The 18,401-nt window shown below is 39.6% G+C and overlaps 2 protein-coding genes across 3 annotated transcripts in view; one reads left to right on the top strand and one right to left on the bottom strand.

Moving 5' to 3' along the window:
- Positions 1-652: 652 nt before the first annotated feature.
- gss (glutathione synthetase) lies at positions 653-8,736 on the top strand. 2 transcript variants are annotated; one of them, XM_072697479.1, is made up of 13 exons: positions 653-870; positions 1,172-1,316; positions 1,641-1,786; positions 2,885-2,960; positions 3,158-3,297; positions 3,437-3,553; positions 4,972-5,052; positions 5,193-5,270; positions 5,366-5,435; positions 5,546-5,740; positions 5,875-5,956; positions 6,044-6,233; positions 7,424-8,736. In XM_072697479.1, exons 2-13 carry the CDS (start codon positions 1,182-1,184, stop codon positions 7,545-7,547), a joined length of 1,434 nt encoding a protein of 477 aa, XP_072553580.1. In that variant the 5' UTR covers positions 653-870; positions 1,172-1,181; the 3' UTR covers positions 7,548-8,736. The 2 variants fall into 2 exon arrangements, with proteins under 2 accessions (XP_072553580.1, XP_072553581.1); XM_072697480.1 differs by lacking the exon at positions 653-870 and adding an exon at positions 944-964.
- A 44-nt stretch (positions 8,737-8,780) lies between these two features.
- The window catches only part of slc2a4rg (SLC2A4 regulator), a 60,551-nt gene continuing 50,930 nt past the window's right edge, over positions 8,781-18,401 (bottom strand). The window contains exons 8-9 of the mRNA XM_072696375.1: positions 16,927-17,048; positions 8,781-15,243 (exon numbers count right to left, since the gene is read on the bottom strand). Coding sequence (XP_072552476.1) covers positions 15,132-15,243; positions 16,927-17,048 — 234 coding nt within the window. The 3' untranslated portion in view covers positions 8,781-15,131. The remainder of the gene's footprint in view (positions 15,244-16,926; positions 17,049-18,401) is intronic.

The raw sequence follows: 18,401 nt of genomic DNA on the forward strand, positions 1-18,401 counted from the left end.
GGACAGCCATGTTTACCATTTGTGCCAGACAGACAGATGCAATTTCGCTTCGGCCTTTAACCCATCCGTGCAGTAAACACACACGTACACACTAGTGAAACACTCAGTGGACAGTGAGCACACCTGCCTGGAGCGGTGGCCAGCCATTGGACGAAGGGCCTTGATTAAGCCCGGGTACTGAACCTACAATACTGTCATCAATAGCCTGGAGCTCTAACTGCTGAGCCACCACTGCTGCATCTTACATGTTTTTGTAAAAATGATGCACAAATTCAATCCTGATATTGCAAACAAGCCATGGCCCAGTTCTGGCCCCCACTAATACTTTCATTAGGACCATATACCACCATGGAATGACGTGATGACTTTGTCCACTAAATCTGGGTGCTGGAACACAGCCCCACCTGGCTTGGCTTGACCAGCTGGTTCGGGATGGTCTAAGCTGGTCCTTGATGGTTCCAGTTAAAACATACCCTGTGCTAGTAAGCAATCTGGTTAAGCTGGACGAACAATTTAAACAACTGGTCAAGAGCTCAGGTCAGCAGGGTTTTTCCAAGCACTCACTATCAATGGCCAGTTGAATAGGAAGGGACTCTTATTTTGAAACCAAGACGTTGGAGTACATTCGCGTCATTTCTGTCCTCACGTTACTTGCTTCGGCAACTGAACTGGACTTAGTGGTCACTGCAAATATAAGCCAAGTTGGTCAGAGCTGTTTCTGCTGGAACACGCTTGGTAATCACCGGCGGACACGGTGTTGGTTCTCACTGGTATCACACTGTACCGGAACGAGGACGACCCGCGGAGCAGCGACAACAACAACAACAACAACAACAGCAGCAGCAGCAGCAGCAGCAGCAGCAGCAGCAGGTACTTTAATGGACAGTGGGCAGAGAGGCTGGTCAGCCAGCAGAGAAGTTAATACACTGACGGTTATCTGTGGCAGAAAGTGCTTCCTTTCAGAGTGGGTTTGGGTTGTTTTCTGAGCTGGGATGATCGGTTGCAGAGAGAAAGCTGAGTCATGATGGCCACAGCTTCTGCTTTGCCTGTCTGACTTTTAACAGTGCTGATGATCACACAAGAGGACCTGTTGAGAGCATGAGAGAAATCTAGCATTAGCTACATATTTATTTTATATACATACTTATAATACTGTTTCATTTACCTCCAGGCTTCCCACAATGTCTACTAATGGGATTCCAGAGGACGTGCTGAGAAATGAGGCTTTAATAAAAAGGCTGGAGGAGGTGGCCAAAGACACTGCACTGTTACATGGAGTGTTAATGCGGACCAGAGACAAACCAAACTCTCCTGAGGTAAACACATGCTTTATGTTTTTAATGCTTAACAAACCTTAACAAAGATCTGTTGACTGGTACATGTGTCAGTTCTGTGTCCTGGACACAAGTTACTCTCTCAACTTCTAATCCATGCCAAAACCTAAACCAAGCAATGCTTGTCCAGAAGCCGATCACAAGGCTGGAATGAATTCCGAGTCATGTCCGGAATCCCATCTCTCTTATGGCATTGTTTTGTCTCTGGATTACAGAACGTTACTTCTGCCCCAGTGCTTTGGAACACAGGAGTAGGCGTGATGCAGTGTTGGCACAGTTGTGTGTAAGCTGTGTTTTTGTTTGTAGGTGGTGAGCTACGCACCGTTCACACTCTTCCCCTCCCCGGTGCCCAAAGCACTCTTCCATCAGGCTCTTGAAGTCCAAACCCATTTTAATCGGCTCGTGGACAGAATCAGCCAGAATCCACTCTTCCTGGAGGAGGCTCTCGCCAGGTACGGGCATCCTCCATGCTCCTACACTCCAGTCATCCCACAGTGACAGCAAGCTTTTATAGAACTTCATTTAGGTTAGGTTAGGTTATGCCCCATATCAATGTTTATTATTATTATTATTATTATTGCTTTTTATGATTTTTTCATCCAGACAACCTGCATCTCTGTTGCAAATGAAAATATACATTTTGTTCATGGCAACAACTGTGAACAGGTCAGCTGAACAGGTCAGCTGAAAGCAGCCCAGATGCAGGCATTACTAACCCCATATGTGAGGTTAAAAATTCCTTAGATGTGTAAATACATAATAAAAATCAGTTGTTTTGTGAGTGATTCTGCGTTGTTTGAACCAGATACAATTTCATTCAAATATTTCATTTAATAAAGGATGATTAGTGATGAATAAATGTGGTTAATGTACAGTATTTCTGACCACAAAATTGAAGACCTATTATCAGAATGATAAAATGTGTATGTATTTAAAATGCATCTTTCATGAATCTGCAAATAAAAAGATGGGTATTGTTTACTACGCTGCATTACTACTAACCCTGCTGTGTGCAGGCTGTACTTTAGCCTGGGTAAATCTCACGTTGAGCTCTAGAATTCAGAGTAATTCTATACACTTAGAAAGTTAGTGACCTAATGCTTACAATGACAGAACTACAGGAACAGGACAGGAAGAGTTTTAGCATCAACATGGGGAAATATCTTTGTTAGGCAGGAAAATGGGCAAATATAATTTGTATTATAATTATAATTTGAAACTGATTAACTGCATAAAAAAAGTCCATGTTTTTTTTTTTTTCTGGCCTAAGTTTGTGCCCTACTCACTCCTCCTTTACACTTTTGGGTGCAGTTTGCAGAATCATTATGTTGCTGTTTTAGCAAAACCTATAGCCTCTTTCTCTAATTTTATTCCAGGTCATTTCAGAGCATTTCTATTGGTCTATTTATCATAAAATGTTCACACACTGTAAAACACTGGTGTTTGGCCATAAACAATAAAGAAAAGCAAAAAAAAAAAAAAAGATTTTGATATGATCTGCTTTTGTGTGCTAATGTGCAAAATTTCAGTCAAGTCATCTGTCTCAACAGCACCATCAAAGTTGACGATTTTACAGCGAAACTCTTCAGCATTTACAGACAAGTGCAACAGGAACCTCAGACACTGGTATTGTTGCATATTACCCACACTGCACTGGCAGAGAGCGTTCAGTGATTTATGTATTATTAATGTGTTTATTTTTGTGTAGTAGGTTGACATTAACAATACCTCTTCCATACTTGTTTCGCCACCTGGATTTCAATCATGCCAATGTTCGCTAGAGACAGACTCTGTTCTTATCCCATGTTCTGTTTATTTCTCAGCCCATAGTGCTTGGCCTGAATCGCTCGGATTACATGCTGGACCAGAGTGCTGATGGCAGGACGTCCTTGAAGCAGATTGAGATTAACACTATTGCAGCCAGTTTTGGGGGGCTTACCTCACGCATACCAGATATCCACAGGTAAATGTGCACAGCTCCACCTGGAACTTGCACATTAACTAAACACTTCATCCAAAAATGCTATTTTGACCAACAGTGATGAGAGGAGAGTAAGACTGTGAGTTACTGCTCATAACTAGCTGAAATGTTCTCATCACAGGCACATTCTCAAGGTTGCTAACCGGCTGCAGGAGCGCAGGCAGATCTTAGACAACAACCCGGCAGCAGGTCTGGCCAAGGGCTTGGCAAAGGCCTGGGAGCTTTACGGCTCAGAGAGGTTGGTTTAATATTGATGGTTAAACTTTTACTTTGGCTGTGTTGTAGCTTTGTGACCAATGGGATGGCTTTTCTGTAGTTAGGTTAGGCGTGACCACAATTATGTGCCATAGCATTTCAGAGGCTATTTCTACCTTACATTAGCATGTGTTTTTGGTTGTCTGATCATGTTCGGATTTCATTCAGGCGTAAACACACCCAGGATGCATTGTGATCGGATTATGTTGGATCTCTCAAACCCACACACCTGCAGGCTGTCCTCTTCTTCTTGAAAACCTCATTTCCACCCTTGAATATCTTGAAGCAGTCAGGGCAAGCGCAAATTCTTGCTAATACTGGAATACAGATTGTGGTATTTAACAAAGTATACCAACCGAATACAGTTGAAACATTAACCAAATGACAGAATACGGTCCAATACTTGGTTATAAAAGCAGTTGCTGAAGACAGAAATTAACTTAAGCACTAACCTGCACTACCTTTTATACAAAGGGAACCATTAAATAGTTAATTAATAGTTAATAGTCCTAGTTCTTTTTCTTCTAATTAATCACATTTATTATTCAAGTGGAATATGGTGACATTATGGTAGCTCAGCATTCTCTACATTCACTGCAGTTTCCCACTAAGTATTTCTTAGCAAATCCTAGCTAGTGGGAGTTTGCAACCTATACACAATATGAGGCCCTAGATACTCTATATGTCCAAACAGGGCCGGACTCTACTTTCCCCTTTTAGACGGGGCCTAAAAGTTTCAAAAAGACATCCGGGGTCATATCCCCTTTTAAAGGCTGTAAACAAAGGCTTTACAAAGATTGGCTCACATTTGTGAAGCATTGTGTATCATGACACTGAAGTTGTGAGTTCTCTTGTTCTTGCCTTCTTCTTTGTCCCGGTCCTCCTGATGGCCAGTTTATCCCTGTGTCCAAATGTTTGTAGACACCCCTTCTAATGAATGCATGCAGCCACTTTTAAGTTGCACCCATTGCTGACCACAGATGTGCAATGGTACACACACGCAGCTTGTCTAGTCCCTGTTGAGAAGTATTGCCATTAGAATAATTAGACTTTCTGGAGGAGCAGATGAACATGAACCTATTGGCACCATGCGTAATGGCAGGCATGGGTTAAAGGGGTATAAAGCCACCCAGCATTGAACTGACTGTCGCTGATTCAGTCAGATCCTCACAGCAGCGCTCCTCCAAAATCTAGTAGAAAGCCTCCCCTGGACAGTAGACACAGTTGCTCCAAACAAAAGCAGAATAAGCTCTTTTTAAAACCCTAATAGAAAAAGCCATGAACGAGCAGGTGTCCCAATACTTTTGTCCATTTAGTGTACTTGATTAATGAAATGTTTTAAAAAAGGCTGCTGGTTATTCTCTCTCCTCTGATGGTTGAATGAATACATATCTATCACAGGGCAGTTGTGATGTTTCTCGTGGAGGATGTCCAGAGGAACATTTATGACCATCGATATGTGGAGAATGAGCTTTGGTCGAGGTAAGCCCACCTTCCCCACAGATCAAGTGGAAGCAGAAGTTAACAGTGTGGTCACTGTGTGGTTACAGAGTTTTCCAAGGCCATGTGTTTGTGGTGTAAACAGCCTGACCTACAACATTTCGTATGATTTGTATGCACAGAGATATTCCTGTGATAAGACGAGAGTTTGAAGACGTTTGCAGAAGTGGATCGTTGGACAGCGACAAGAGGCTGTTTGTGTAAGTGTCTCAGTTAATTCCACTAAACAGTAGTTTCTGAACTTAATCCTTTCAAGTAAAGGTTTAGGCTTTATTTTTGGGCTTTTTTTTCTTAGAGATGGGCAAGAGGTTGCCATTGTTTACTTCCGAAACGGATACATGCCTCAAAACTACAAATCAGAGCAAGTAATTACGCTACTCTACTACCCTTCCAATGGTGTTTTACCTTGTTCTTGGAATAGTTTGTTTAATACGTAATTTCCTCATTTCATAACAGTGTATGTAATGTATCACAGAGTTGGGAGGCCCGGTTGATGATCGAGCGTTCACGTGCTGTGAAGTGTCCAGACATCAGCACACACCTTGCCGGCACCAAGAAGGTCCAGCAAGAGCTGGCACAACCGGGAGTCCTGGAGCGCTTTTTCCCTGGCGAGCCTGAAACAGTGGCCCAGATTCGTGCCACTTTTGCTGGCTTATACACACTAGATATGGTGTGTACACTAGTGTTCAGAAGTTTGGACTCAGTGTTTAAAATTCTGTTTAATAAAACAAAACCAAACTAGTCCAAGATTCTGACCAAAACTACTTATGTGCTTTTATCTGCTTTCTTATGTCCTGCCATTAGGGGGAGGAGGGAGATAGGACAGTAGACATGGCTTTAGCTAAGCCAGACCAGTATGTGCTGAAACCCCAGCGAGAAGGAGGCGGTAAGCCTAGCCTACACCTCTGACATACATCCTCCCCAACCATTTCCCCTTGATCTCTACAAACACAACTTTCTATTGTACACACAGGGAACAACATTTATGGGGAGGAGATCTGTCGAGTACTAGAGAGCATGAAGAACAGCACGGAAAGGACTGCCTACATTCTGATGGACAAAGTCCAGCCCCGCCCGTGCCACAACTACCTGCTCCAAACAGATGTTCCTGTAAAGCTGTGCATATGCCTCAGTGAGCTGGGTGTATTTGGAGCCTATGTTAGGTAGGCATCTGCATTGCTCACAGTAAACACCACTATTCATACCTTCTGTTTACTCTTACTCTCTGTTGTTGCTTAAAAACAAAACAAAAAAAACCCAAACAAACATTATGGTAGCTGTCCCAAACCGTATTCCTAGAATACCTATTCCTAGAATAACTGGAACATGCACTAGTCTACTGTGCTGTGAATGGTCCACAATCAGGGGTGCCAATCTAATTAAAATGTAAGATGTTAACCATAGTAAAAGTGTATGAGTGTTCTAATAATTATTACCTGAATGGTATATTCACCCAGATAATATTTAGTTAGTGGATGCTTCTAGTAGTGGGGTATATGTGCTCTATTTAATGGGAATACAAAGCAGGGACCATCACTACACATACTAGACACAGTTTATTTATAAATAAGAACATATACTCTCATGAGTTTGCCTGCTCAACATTAAAAACATTTCCTAACAAGGAAATATTAAACAATTACTGAGGAAAATAACTGTAAAAAACGGATGTGAACGACAGTTCACTCCATTCAGTTAATTAGCAGTATTTAATTTTCTTTTAAATATACACTACACGGACAAACATATTCAAACACCTGCTCATGTATTGTTTCTTCATAAATCAAGGCTGTTAAAATGGAGTTTATCCTGCTTTTGTTGGAGTAACTTTGATTGTATTCAGTGACAAGAGTGTTAATGAGGTCACCTCATCCCCAACTCGTGGCATTAGCCATGGTGCCAATAGTTTTATGTTTATCTGCTCCTCCAGAGAGTTCTATTCTATTGGCAGTACTTCTCTACAGGGACTAGGCAAGCTGTTTGTGTGTGTACATTTGCACATCTGTGTCAGCAATGGGTGCAACTTAAGTAGTTAAATGCATTTATTAGTAGGGGTGTCCACAAACATTTGGGTACACATCATGTGGTACATGATGAATACGGAGGATTCTGAGAAATTTTACTTTGTTGCTCAGATTTATAGAATCATAATCATAATCATCATCTTTCCTAATCTGCCAAATGATCTTGCAAACGTGTCTCAGTTCATTGTATAGAATTGGTCACAGCGTCAATTGGTCACACAAGTTTTCCCTTGTACCATGTTCCCAGTGATGATTACCCCTAATGCACTTAAAACATCCAACTGTCTTCTACCTCAGCCTTTTTGACACTTTACTCTGCTCACACACAGGAAGGGAACTGAAATGGTGATGAACGAGTGTGTGGGCCACCTGCTCAGGACCAAAAGCTCTGAACACAATGATGGAGGTGTAGCTGCAGGGGTGGCAGTGCTTGACAGCCCTCTTCTGGTTTAGCCTACACTGCCCTCTGTGGACCAGAACAGGAAACTGCACACAGCTAAACAGATCAAAAGATTCCAAGTCAACCAAAGCTTCATTCCCTTTTCAGCTCTGGCCAATCCTGGTAGGGAAGAGGACACTGGATAAGGTGATGCCAAGGAGACAGTTAGACATTCCCTCTTTAAGCCGGTGCTCACTTGAAAAAGAAGTTTAAAAGGAGGCTCCTGAACTGAACTACTGACTACACGTGCACTCCTTTACCTCATTTAGCACTATTGAGCTGAAGTGCATAGCACACGATCAATTAACAGAAGTTCATATTACTTAATTTGCTTTTTAATTGAATGTTTTTTTTATTTTAAGCTGTTAAATGAAATGGCCAAATCCACGAGAGCTCGCTTAGAATTTTTTAGATTAATATTTTTCAGTGCACCCTCACCTGCTCTTAAACACAGTACTTTGGACTAGGTTTGGGAAAGTAAATTGAGCCATACACACCTGCAATCAGATCTTTCTCTGTTACTGTATATTATTTAAAGATTTTTCCAAAGATTTTGTGAATTCAGATTCTAAAATATTTACAGCTCTGGAACAAAATAAAGAGACCACCCCACGTGATCAGTTTCTGTGGTTTTACTTTTTATAGGCAATGTGTTTATCAAAACTAACATTTGTGTTGTATTTCATTAACCATGGAAAACATTTCCTCTAAAGTCCAAATAACAATATTTCTATTTAAAGTATTTATTTTAGCAGAAATGACTGCTAAAAAACAACTGCTCAAATAATGCAAAGAAGTTATTATTCCATTTAAACAACACAGTACCAATAACTGAACTTTCAGCATTCAAAAATCACTATGGTAAAATAACCTTGACTGCTAATTACAGCTTTTATGTCTTGGCTGGCTCTTCACTAGTCTTTCACATTGCTGTTGGGTGACTTTATGCCCTTCATAGTCTGCAAATGCAGGTAATTCAGCTTTTGTTTGATGAAATGCCTGGAATAAAATGCCTCCCATACATGTAAAGCTGAAAATTTAAGAAACAAAATGAAGTGGTCTCTTATTTTTTTTCCAGCGCTGTATGTGTGTGACATCACTGTTTGTAATGACAGAACTCTCAATGGTAGGACTTTTTGGTAGCGTACAAATCACATTTCCTGTATAATAACAATCTAATCTTTAAACATGTTAATGATCATGTGAACAGAATAAATGTAATTGAATAAAATACACTGAAAAGCAGGTCCTTCTGAAATCCACATTTAATGTTGATCCATCATCACACTACATCCATATCAATCATATTTTCCTCACCTAGCTAATCAGACATCAGCTACATCTCCATCCACTCAATCATTCATTTCATCCTCCGCTCACCACAGTGAACTTCTGAGACGTCACAATACAGGTTTCCAATAAAGTGAGACAGCACAGAGGCGCTACTGGACATGCAGAAAATCTCAACCAAAGCAGATCAGTTAAAACAGCAAAGAACAGTCATTTCTGAGAAAGGCAAACCGGAGCCATTACAAGAAGACTTGAGTCTTGAAAGGTTGAAGGGAAGCAGTTAAAAGAATGCTCAGTAAAACTGTCATTTAAAATGGATACATATTTGCTTTTTTCCCCCTCACATTAAAGTCTGTTTGCTCTGTTACGCTTCACACTGCAACATGTAAAAATGTTAAAAAGAGAAGCGAAAGAGATGAGAAATGAAACTGCACATTTATTGGGTGTTTAGCTTAATTTCCTGGGTAAGGACTGATAGGCAGTCAGTGATGCTGAAAGCAGAAAGACAAAAAAAAACAAACAAAATAAAATAGACAAAAAAAAACAACAACATATAAGTAGTCTGTCGGAATGTGCAGGGCAGGACCAACTCGAAACGGAGAGGAAAAACATCTCATAAACATTCCTGCCTGACAGTGGTACACAAACATACACTCTGGCACACAGACTTGTTCACAAGAAAAAATAAAATCAGTATTTAGAGAGAAAGAGAGAGAAAACACAGGAACATAATTAAAGCCTTTCTGACAAGGGGGAAAAAAAAGACAATGGAAGGAAAACACTGTGATCGGTACGAAAGGATGTTCATAATGCAATGCTGAAAAAAACAGGTGCTGAAAGATTCAAGCTGCATTCTGTCAGAGTTGAAATACTGCCTCCTACCTGCAAGAAAATGAATCTGTTCTACTAAACCAAAATGTTTCTCTCCATGTGAAAGCTCAAAACCAGGCATTTAGAACTACTAGTGCATCTTAACATCGTGAAAAAGTTCATTATTGTTCAGAATTTAATTCAATTCATTACATGTAAAGTGACCTTTTTCATTGTTTTATGGCTTTTAAACTCATTTAAATGAAATCCAATATCTCAGATTATCTTAAAAAAAAGTTCAGAAGATGGATCCGGTGTTTCTCGTCTTCCTCTTGACAATACCTCATAGATACGATATGGGGTTCAGGTGCAGAGGATTGGCTGGTCAATCACGCACACTATTATCATGGACAACAACTCAGTGAACTTCTGTAATCTGGTAGTAGTTTTGGCAGTAGTGTGGGCAGGTGCTAAGTCCTGCTGGAAAAGGTTAGAGGTTTCTTTTGAATTATTAGTCTATTCTAACTAGCTAAGGTTTTTTCTTGGGTAAATAGCAAAGCACTTTGTAAGAGCGTCAGCTAAATGCCATAAATGTACATGTAAATGAAAAGAAAATCGGCATCTCCATAGAGCTTGTCAGCAGATGGAAGCATGACGTGCTCTAAAATCTCACTGAAATGTGTCACTTATGTGTAATGGATAGAAATTATAATGGTTTCCCTTTTGGAATTAAATTATAAACAAAAATAAACATTTAACTTTTTTTGAGATGCACTAGCATGTATGGATGGTCTCAGTCTGTAAATGTTGCAGAGCTGATTTTAAGGTAGGAGAACACAAAAAAATCTGGTTCAATCTCACAGAATGCAGCTTTTATAAACAATATAACAAATTACAGGCATTTAGTTTTGTAGATTTTACATTCATCATTGCTCTCCCCCCTCCCCTCCCCGAAAACCCAACATAAATGTTGAATATTTACACGTTATCTTCACTAAAAAAAAAAATAGAAAAAGTTATCTTACAACTCTCTCTTTTAAAGTTTCCATTTTACATTATAAAACAAAGCCATGGCAAAGGAGCCAGAATATAAAACAGATGAAAATGTTGTTTGTGGATCACTGAAGTTGTCAGGCTTCAAACCTGAAAGAACTGCCTGCATCTGTTGAAGTGTCACTGCCTTGTGCTTCTTTCTCTCCCATTCCCTGAGAGACCCCCCCATCCCCTATAGCTGCATCCAAAATCTCCCACAAAGTCTTCGCTTGTGGATCTCACACATGTAACTTGTCTGGATTGATCTGAAGGATCATGAGTAGGCTGTTTATCAAGGTGTGCTTTGGGCAATGAGATCTGTGACAGAGGAGGGCCTACTGAAAAAAAGTGGAGGATCTGCCTGCTGCCCATGAGTCCCTGGATGTGCCATATGGCGTGCCTGGACGCTCTTCGTCAATAGGTAGATCTGTAAAATCATTACAGCCACCAGTTATTAGAGACTGAGCGAAGATGGAAAAGCAAACGATATGTTATGTGCTATTGAAATTGACCAGTGACTTCACTCACTGCAAAACCCCCCCCAGAAACAGTCTACTGTGTTTACCTGGTATCAGAAAATGTGCCGGCTAGTGATGCAGCAAATTATAGATTTGGGTAACAGGGAACTTTCTCTAGTTTACCACTTTAATTTAGAACTTTTCCTGCATCCAAAACCACACTATACATAAAGTGTGGGCCAACAGCAATTTTGTTTGTGTACATTTCTGTTGAGGACATTTACAAAAGGTGTAAATCGGGATTACATTTACTTGCAATGGCATTAAGGGGAAACATATATATATTTTTTAAAATAGTACAAATGCAGTAAAATAAAAATTTAGTGCAGCAAGGTAAGAAAACCCGCTTTAAAAGAGTGCAATACATGCGTCCTAAAATATCTATTTGAAATAGAAGTCATTTCTAAATATCTGGCCGATACAACATATAGTTTTTAGCAATAATCTGCCAATAACAACAGTATTCTAATATCATACTGCGTCCCTACTATAAGGTACTGCTTACAAGTAGGCAAATGACAATATTTTATTGTATTGTGAGAAATTGTTGTGGTGCTCAATATGCTTTTCTGAGTAAATCATGGACATTGACAGTGCTTAAAGAACTACACTTCAGCTACTGATTTTCTGCATGTCAATATAACAATACAAATAGTAATATAATTATTATTATTATTTTTTTTTTATCATATCGCCCCCCTTTAACTACACTAAAGAATGGTTGAGTACTAATATGCCTTACTATTTAGTGTGGTAGTGCACAGTTTTGGATGCAGTCTTTATTGTCCATTAAAGTGCAATTTTCCTGTGGTAAACTCAGAACTTCACACGTTTAGGAGGACCGTTCCAATGCATCATTAGTGCAAAATAGCAGCAGGACTGGGCGGCTGTTACTGCAGCTGGATACATCACTTACTTCTTGGCTACTGTATTTGGCGAGTTAGCAGCAACTGCTTAGTTAATGGGGACAATGAAATTTGGGGATGGTTCTCAGAGGAGAGGTAACCTGTGAAAGAAAGTGGAGAACAAAAGTTCTGTCTGAACGTACAACAAACAGAAGAAAAAGATGTCTTGAGCCTTATCATTTAGAACAAGTCTTTCTGAAGACCAGAAGGGAAGGCAGTGACACTTCAGATACGAGTAGTCTAGGACTATAACAAATCGGGGTGGATCTAATAACTCAGCGGACCTGTGTTGTGAGGCCCAACTTAGCACATTGTCGTAAGTACCGCCAAGAAAGCTTATTGTTGGGAGGCCTGTGTATAGGCCTCATCCCTGACCCTATGTTTCGAAACCACGACAGTTACTGTACGACCATAAAACTTTTTTTAAAACTTCAATTTATGCATATAAAAACGCCACATAAAAATACACATTTTTGTGCAGTACAAGTTAGTGCAATTCTTTTATTTTTTTTCCCTCTTGTTGTTCTTCTTATTGGCACTTAGTGAAGTTTACGACCACCAGAGGGATCCGCTCTCTTCCTTTTCTGACCGCAGTGAGAGACGAGTCGAAGCTGCTGTGAGCTCTCATCGGACAGGGCACCTGACAGGCAAGGGAAGCAGCCAATGGCAAGCTGCCCAGGTCTTCCAACATAATTTAACCCCTGATTGTGCCTTTAATTCACATGATTCATAGCTGACTGGGGACTGTGCGCACCCCCAGTCCCCTTAATCGATTGTTCGACATTTTTTGCGCTTGCATCATCAAAAGAGTTCATCAACAACAATATCAGGTTACAAACAAGACTCTGGATCAAGTCGAGGCGTTGTCATGGAGACAGCTCAGAGATGGCTTTGCCCGTACTCAGTGGGGTCAGATAACATGGCAACCCTGCTTGTGTGTGTGTATGTGTGTGTGTGTGAGTGCATGTACACAGGTGAACAGTCATTGTTTGCAGCCATGCTGGTTTGACCGCCAGCACAAAAAGAGGTGAGGTGAGTGAGAAAGAAAGAAAGAGAATAAAAAAAGAGAGGCGGGCTAGCACAGTGGAACATAGCAGAGACTACATTCAGAGAGGCCTCACCAATCAGTTTGCTAAGACATGCCCTATCCTCCTCTCATAACTCTGGCCATTTCTCCTAAGTGCCGTAAGCTGATACCATGCATCGTTATTGACTCTGCTTTGTTATGATGCTGTATGGGAAGCAAATAATCCCTTGAGGAAGCAAGCAATGATTCACACAAGCCACCAGGTCTTTCTGTGGAAAATGCATATATGTAGAGGCCGAGCACCAGTGTCCCCAGTGAGCACTAATAAGATGTTTAAAAGATGTTTATAGGACAGACAGACTTTGACCAAACTGATTGTTAATATTCCTTTTGAGGATGTAGAAAAGATGATCATTTTAAGAAAATAAAAAAGTTATGTTTTAGGGTTGATGATTTAACTGGGTGCAATATACCTTACCTGATTAACTGGTCTGTGTATTTGGATTGGAAATGTAAATAGCCAATAGGTCTACATACAACATCCTTTTGCAGGTCAAACCTAAATGTCTATAGATATCAGTTGGTGCTCACTGGGTCTAGTGTTCCACACACAGAATAAGCTCAGTATTTGATGAAATATTGGCCAATTACTCTTGAAAATGCCTTTTTTTTTATTTTTTTTTTTGTGTGTTTTTTTTGCTAGTCTTTGACTAGGAATAATCTGTGTGTGGACAAGCAGTCCATGAGACAGCTCCACTGTGGAAATCACTGGTCTAAAATATGTACATTCTTAAAAAATCACATTCTACAGTGAGCCATCCCTGAAAGCGTTCATGTCTCGTCAACCGTAATGGGCAATAAAAGTGCTCGCCATTAAGGTAATACTGTGGATCCATACAAAAATACCTGTTTATCAAAAAAATAGTTGTGATATTTGTCTTCGTTTCATATGACAAGGCTTAAATGGCTGGTGCTAAACAAGTCGGGAAATAAACCTGGCTTTTATGAAAAAATAGTTATATTTTCCCACAGGAATACACATGATGTAGTGAGGGAACTCAAAAAGGTGCATCTATATTTGGAAGAATCGAGAAAAACTGAGTAAATGCAAATGGGTGTTTCGTTTGAAGATCTAATAGATACTTCTTAGTGCCAGAGCCATTTCCTTGTCATGTTTAAAGCTACAAAGCATAAAGCACATAAGCATGCATTATTTGCTCCCCAACACATGATAACTATGATCTTGTTTGATTTACTGGAAACCAAAGAGTTTGTGTAATCAGTTTGTGTCAGGTAAAATAGTGCTTAAAAGGTAAGAGCCCAAAGCCCAGAAAGACCAGAAGTCTGGACCTATGCTGTGTCAAGACTGTTTACCTTTGGTTAAAATGAAGATCATGTAAAGAAAAGGAAGTGATGGGACAGGGTTTCAAAGTGGGCTGTCAAAATAAATCTGCTGCCAATTTGGAGCAATTTCAGAAGTTAAAACAAGCCAAAAGGCAAAACTCAAACTGCTCGAACAGCTCGATAAAAATAGCTTACATTGTTTGAGCAGGCGAATTGTAAAAAGACTGCCACACTTGAAAGCCATGAAAAATCTTTAACCACCGCCTTCCAATGAACACATGCAACATGTGGAGAAGAAAAGTCTCTTTAACTGAACCAGTTTCATATTTTTCTTGATTCATAAAGAAGAAAGTTCTTGTTTGAGAATAGTGCTGGAAAAGCCAATATATCATGTTTTTTTCTCCAACTTTTGTCTTTTTTTTTCCTTTTTTTGTGTTTTTTGTTTTTCATAAAAGTGAAACATGTTTCACTGTTGGCTGTGGTGTATAGAGGACACAGAGCTCCTCCTGAAATGGCCACATCCCAGAAACAGCCCTCACCCCTTACCTCGCCCCAGGCTGCGGCTCAGCCCTGAGAGTCCATTCTGGGGCACTGGAGAGGGAGGAGACGAAAAACATTGTCTGTGAAACACGTGATGGAAGAGTCCATTTGGTTGGAAGGGAAATAGCAGGATCAGTCAGTAAAGCGCTGGCAGGCCTTCTTCCAGCGGCATGCTGTACACCACAAATCCTTCTTCTCCATCCCATACACCTTGCGGCATTTCTTCGCTTCGCCGCGGGGTTTTCTGGATAATGAGAGGTTGGTAATTCATGTTAGAATGAGGAAAAAACTGAAACTAAAAAGACTAGACTTTTGATCTCAAGGGTAGTATCACAATGCTCAATACTTAACAACAGTTACAGTATCAACTAGAGCTGGCTTTTTTAATTTAAGTAATTTCTATAGAAATGACTATGTTTATGTTGTGTGTTATTCTACAGTCAGTGTTATGCCCATATTAGGAACTAATCTAAGTCTAAGATGGATTTCTACAAATTTTTCTAAAATCTTTGCTGTTGTGCCCTGTGATATTCCAAAACCATTTTTTTGTGGTAAATTCTTCTTCTAAATGTCACTGGATGCTTTGAATACTGAGCTCTTTAATGAACTGAAATATGAATATTGCTACATCTAAGCTACAAGCAGGCCACCACTCCTGCACACTGAAAAGTCAACTACTAAAATTTAGCACTATTATGAAAACACCTGGTTCTTCCTCATTTCTGTCTTGGGAAAATCAAGTGTAGACCCAATAAAGACATAACTTCAGAAGTCCATACAGAATGAATGAAGGAATGGAGTTTGGATTTATTATTTTACCTTTTGTTACCAATTTTATGACCAATCAAAGGCAAAATTAAAATGGAAATAAAACTGTGTAGCTAGCTTTACAAAACTCAATTGATGCAGTAGCACATTTATATTATTAATGAAAAAACTGTGTTAATGTTTTAATTCAGTCACTAGCAGGATTTCCATTTCTTCGCAAACATTGTGTTATACACAATTACGAAATGCAGCAGAAGAAGTTGTGAAATATGTTGTGTTTCCATTCACAGTTATGTGAAGAAACCTCAGATGACATAGGTTACCGTGATTAGGAAAAATCTCTGTGCCACCCCGGCAAGATCCACCATACATAAATTCTGAGAGAGCATAGTGCAGAGCCATTTTTTCAGACACGATTTGGATTCTGCATTTTAGGATGTTGAAAACAACCTTTAAACAGCTACGTCATGATCGAACTGTCTGTAGGGCCATTTGTTTCTCCAGTCACTGGCAACCTGTGCCAATCATGTTACTTGTGTTTTGATGTGTCATCATAATTTATTTAAAAAAAAATTATCACGCTTAGTGATATTATTACTTTTTCATGTTGTCCTAGCGTAGATTTTTCCCGCAACTTGTTTGGCTCTTTCCATTCAGGTTTTTCCCCGGCATTTTCAAAATTCTGACAAAATTTGGAGGATAGAAAACCAGCTACCAAAACGAACAGCTACCGTATTAAACTTTACTTATGCTTATAGATTATTATTTGTTTACTTTGTACCTGCACAATGCACTTTACACATACATATGCAACTCTACTTGCACGACTTGCCCATGCAACCATACTGTACTGTACTCTTTAACTTTCTTTAATAAGTGTTTTTCTTTTCCTTAGCTTTCCTTTAGTGTGTGTATATGCATATGTATATTTATTATTGTGTATCGATTTTTAAATTGATATTTAAATATGTTTATTTAATTGATAATATTATGATATTATTAGTTAATTGATATATTATGTCTGTAATGAAGGAACTGCTTGTTTCTGCTGTGCATATAAACTCTTGAATCTTGAATCTATTCTGCACAGTATTTGATAGAATCTTTGATAGTTGTAGCTCTATTGTATTGTTTTTTACAGACGCTCTCAGGGCTGTACCTGGTTCCTGCAGTGGGTTTGGGTGTTGATACGTTGATGGTGTGTGTCTTGCTGACGGTGGTGTGTGTGATGGGCTGCCTCTTCTCCCCGATGCTCACAGTTCGGACATGATTCACTGCGCCCTGCAGGAAGAGCCTGGGTTAAAAATCACTCAACTGAGAATCGAAACTACACACAGGCATTATAGGACTTGGGATAGCTTCCCCTAATATTTTTTACATTAAACTGGTTTGAGTCCAATTAACAGTAAACGCACTGTTCCAGTATTAACCCATAATTCATTAGTGTCATTAGTCATTCCTCAGACCCTTTTTTCTGCTATTGGAAAAGTTAAGCCTGTGCAGCTTTGTGTTGCTTTTTTCTGCAAAAGACTTCATGCCGTTCTGCTCATTAGATACAATCACCATCACTCCCAGTCTTTCATATGGAAAGCTCTCATTTAAAGTGTTGGACTCCGTTTACCAGCAAATAACACAATGTTGGAGGTAGGATCTGTGGTATTTATTTTGACAGAACACTTTAGACATAGTAATGCAGCTCAGAATGCTTCAAAAGGTGCGTAAATAGAACAAGCATAAAAGAATGAAACAGAAATAAAACAGGTGAAAATTACTTGAAACCTGCAGTGAGTAAATAAGTCTTGGGCTTTTTTAACTGTTAGGAGAAACTGTATGACAGATCTAAGTATGCAGCGTCCTCTGGAGCATACAATACAGACATCTACTTTGTCAGTTTTCTTCTTTTGATCTAAAAATATCCTGCTAGGTAGCATTTAATGACCCTAAGAGCCAATTTAGAGTATCCAGTTTATCAACCATTCTGCAAAGTATGAAGTTGTCAAACCATTTATAGCTTTAAAATGTACAAAAAGGGAACCAATGCAAAGATGCTGACCTCATCATAATTTTAGCAATAACTAGCCCAGCAAAAGACATGCTTCAGGACTACTGCGATGCTAGTGTGGCTGATGTAAACTGCCTGTGATACAATGATGCAGGATATACTAGTGATGAGTAATTACCTTCAGAGTATCTAGACTGCGATCTTTAATTAGCTCACCACTGCCTAAGTCATATTCAAAGAGGTCAGTTCACTGCTGACATATGTGTCATGTCACAGCAGGAACTGGTTTCGAACATGTAATCTTTTTTTATGCATCAGGTTTGAATATGACGCTACAGTTCCACAGCTGTTTTAAAATGTGCAACATTGATAATAAACAATCCAAAATCCAACTCAATCTGGAGCAATAATGAGCGCTCAAATAAAGCTGTCTGGCCAGATTGTGTGTAGTTTGTTAGAACATGCTGTAGCTGTTTTCTGCTACATAATCTGCAGAAGCATGTGAGACAGGAAACAGGAAACTATGCAAGAAATGAAAAGCCTCCCCCCGAATGTGCAGGAGACATGATGAGGTGATGCAAGGGACATCTGCAACAAGTTTGCACTTTAACAACAATGCAGGAAAAAGTGAG

This window comes from Salminus brasiliensis, chromosome 14 (genome assembly GCF_030463535.1).
Source record: "Salminus brasiliensis chromosome 14, fSalBra1.hap2, whole genome shotgun sequence".
In the NCBI taxonomy this organism is placed as follows: Eukaryota; Metazoa; Chordata; class Actinopteri; order Characiformes; family Bryconidae; genus Salminus; species Salminus brasiliensis.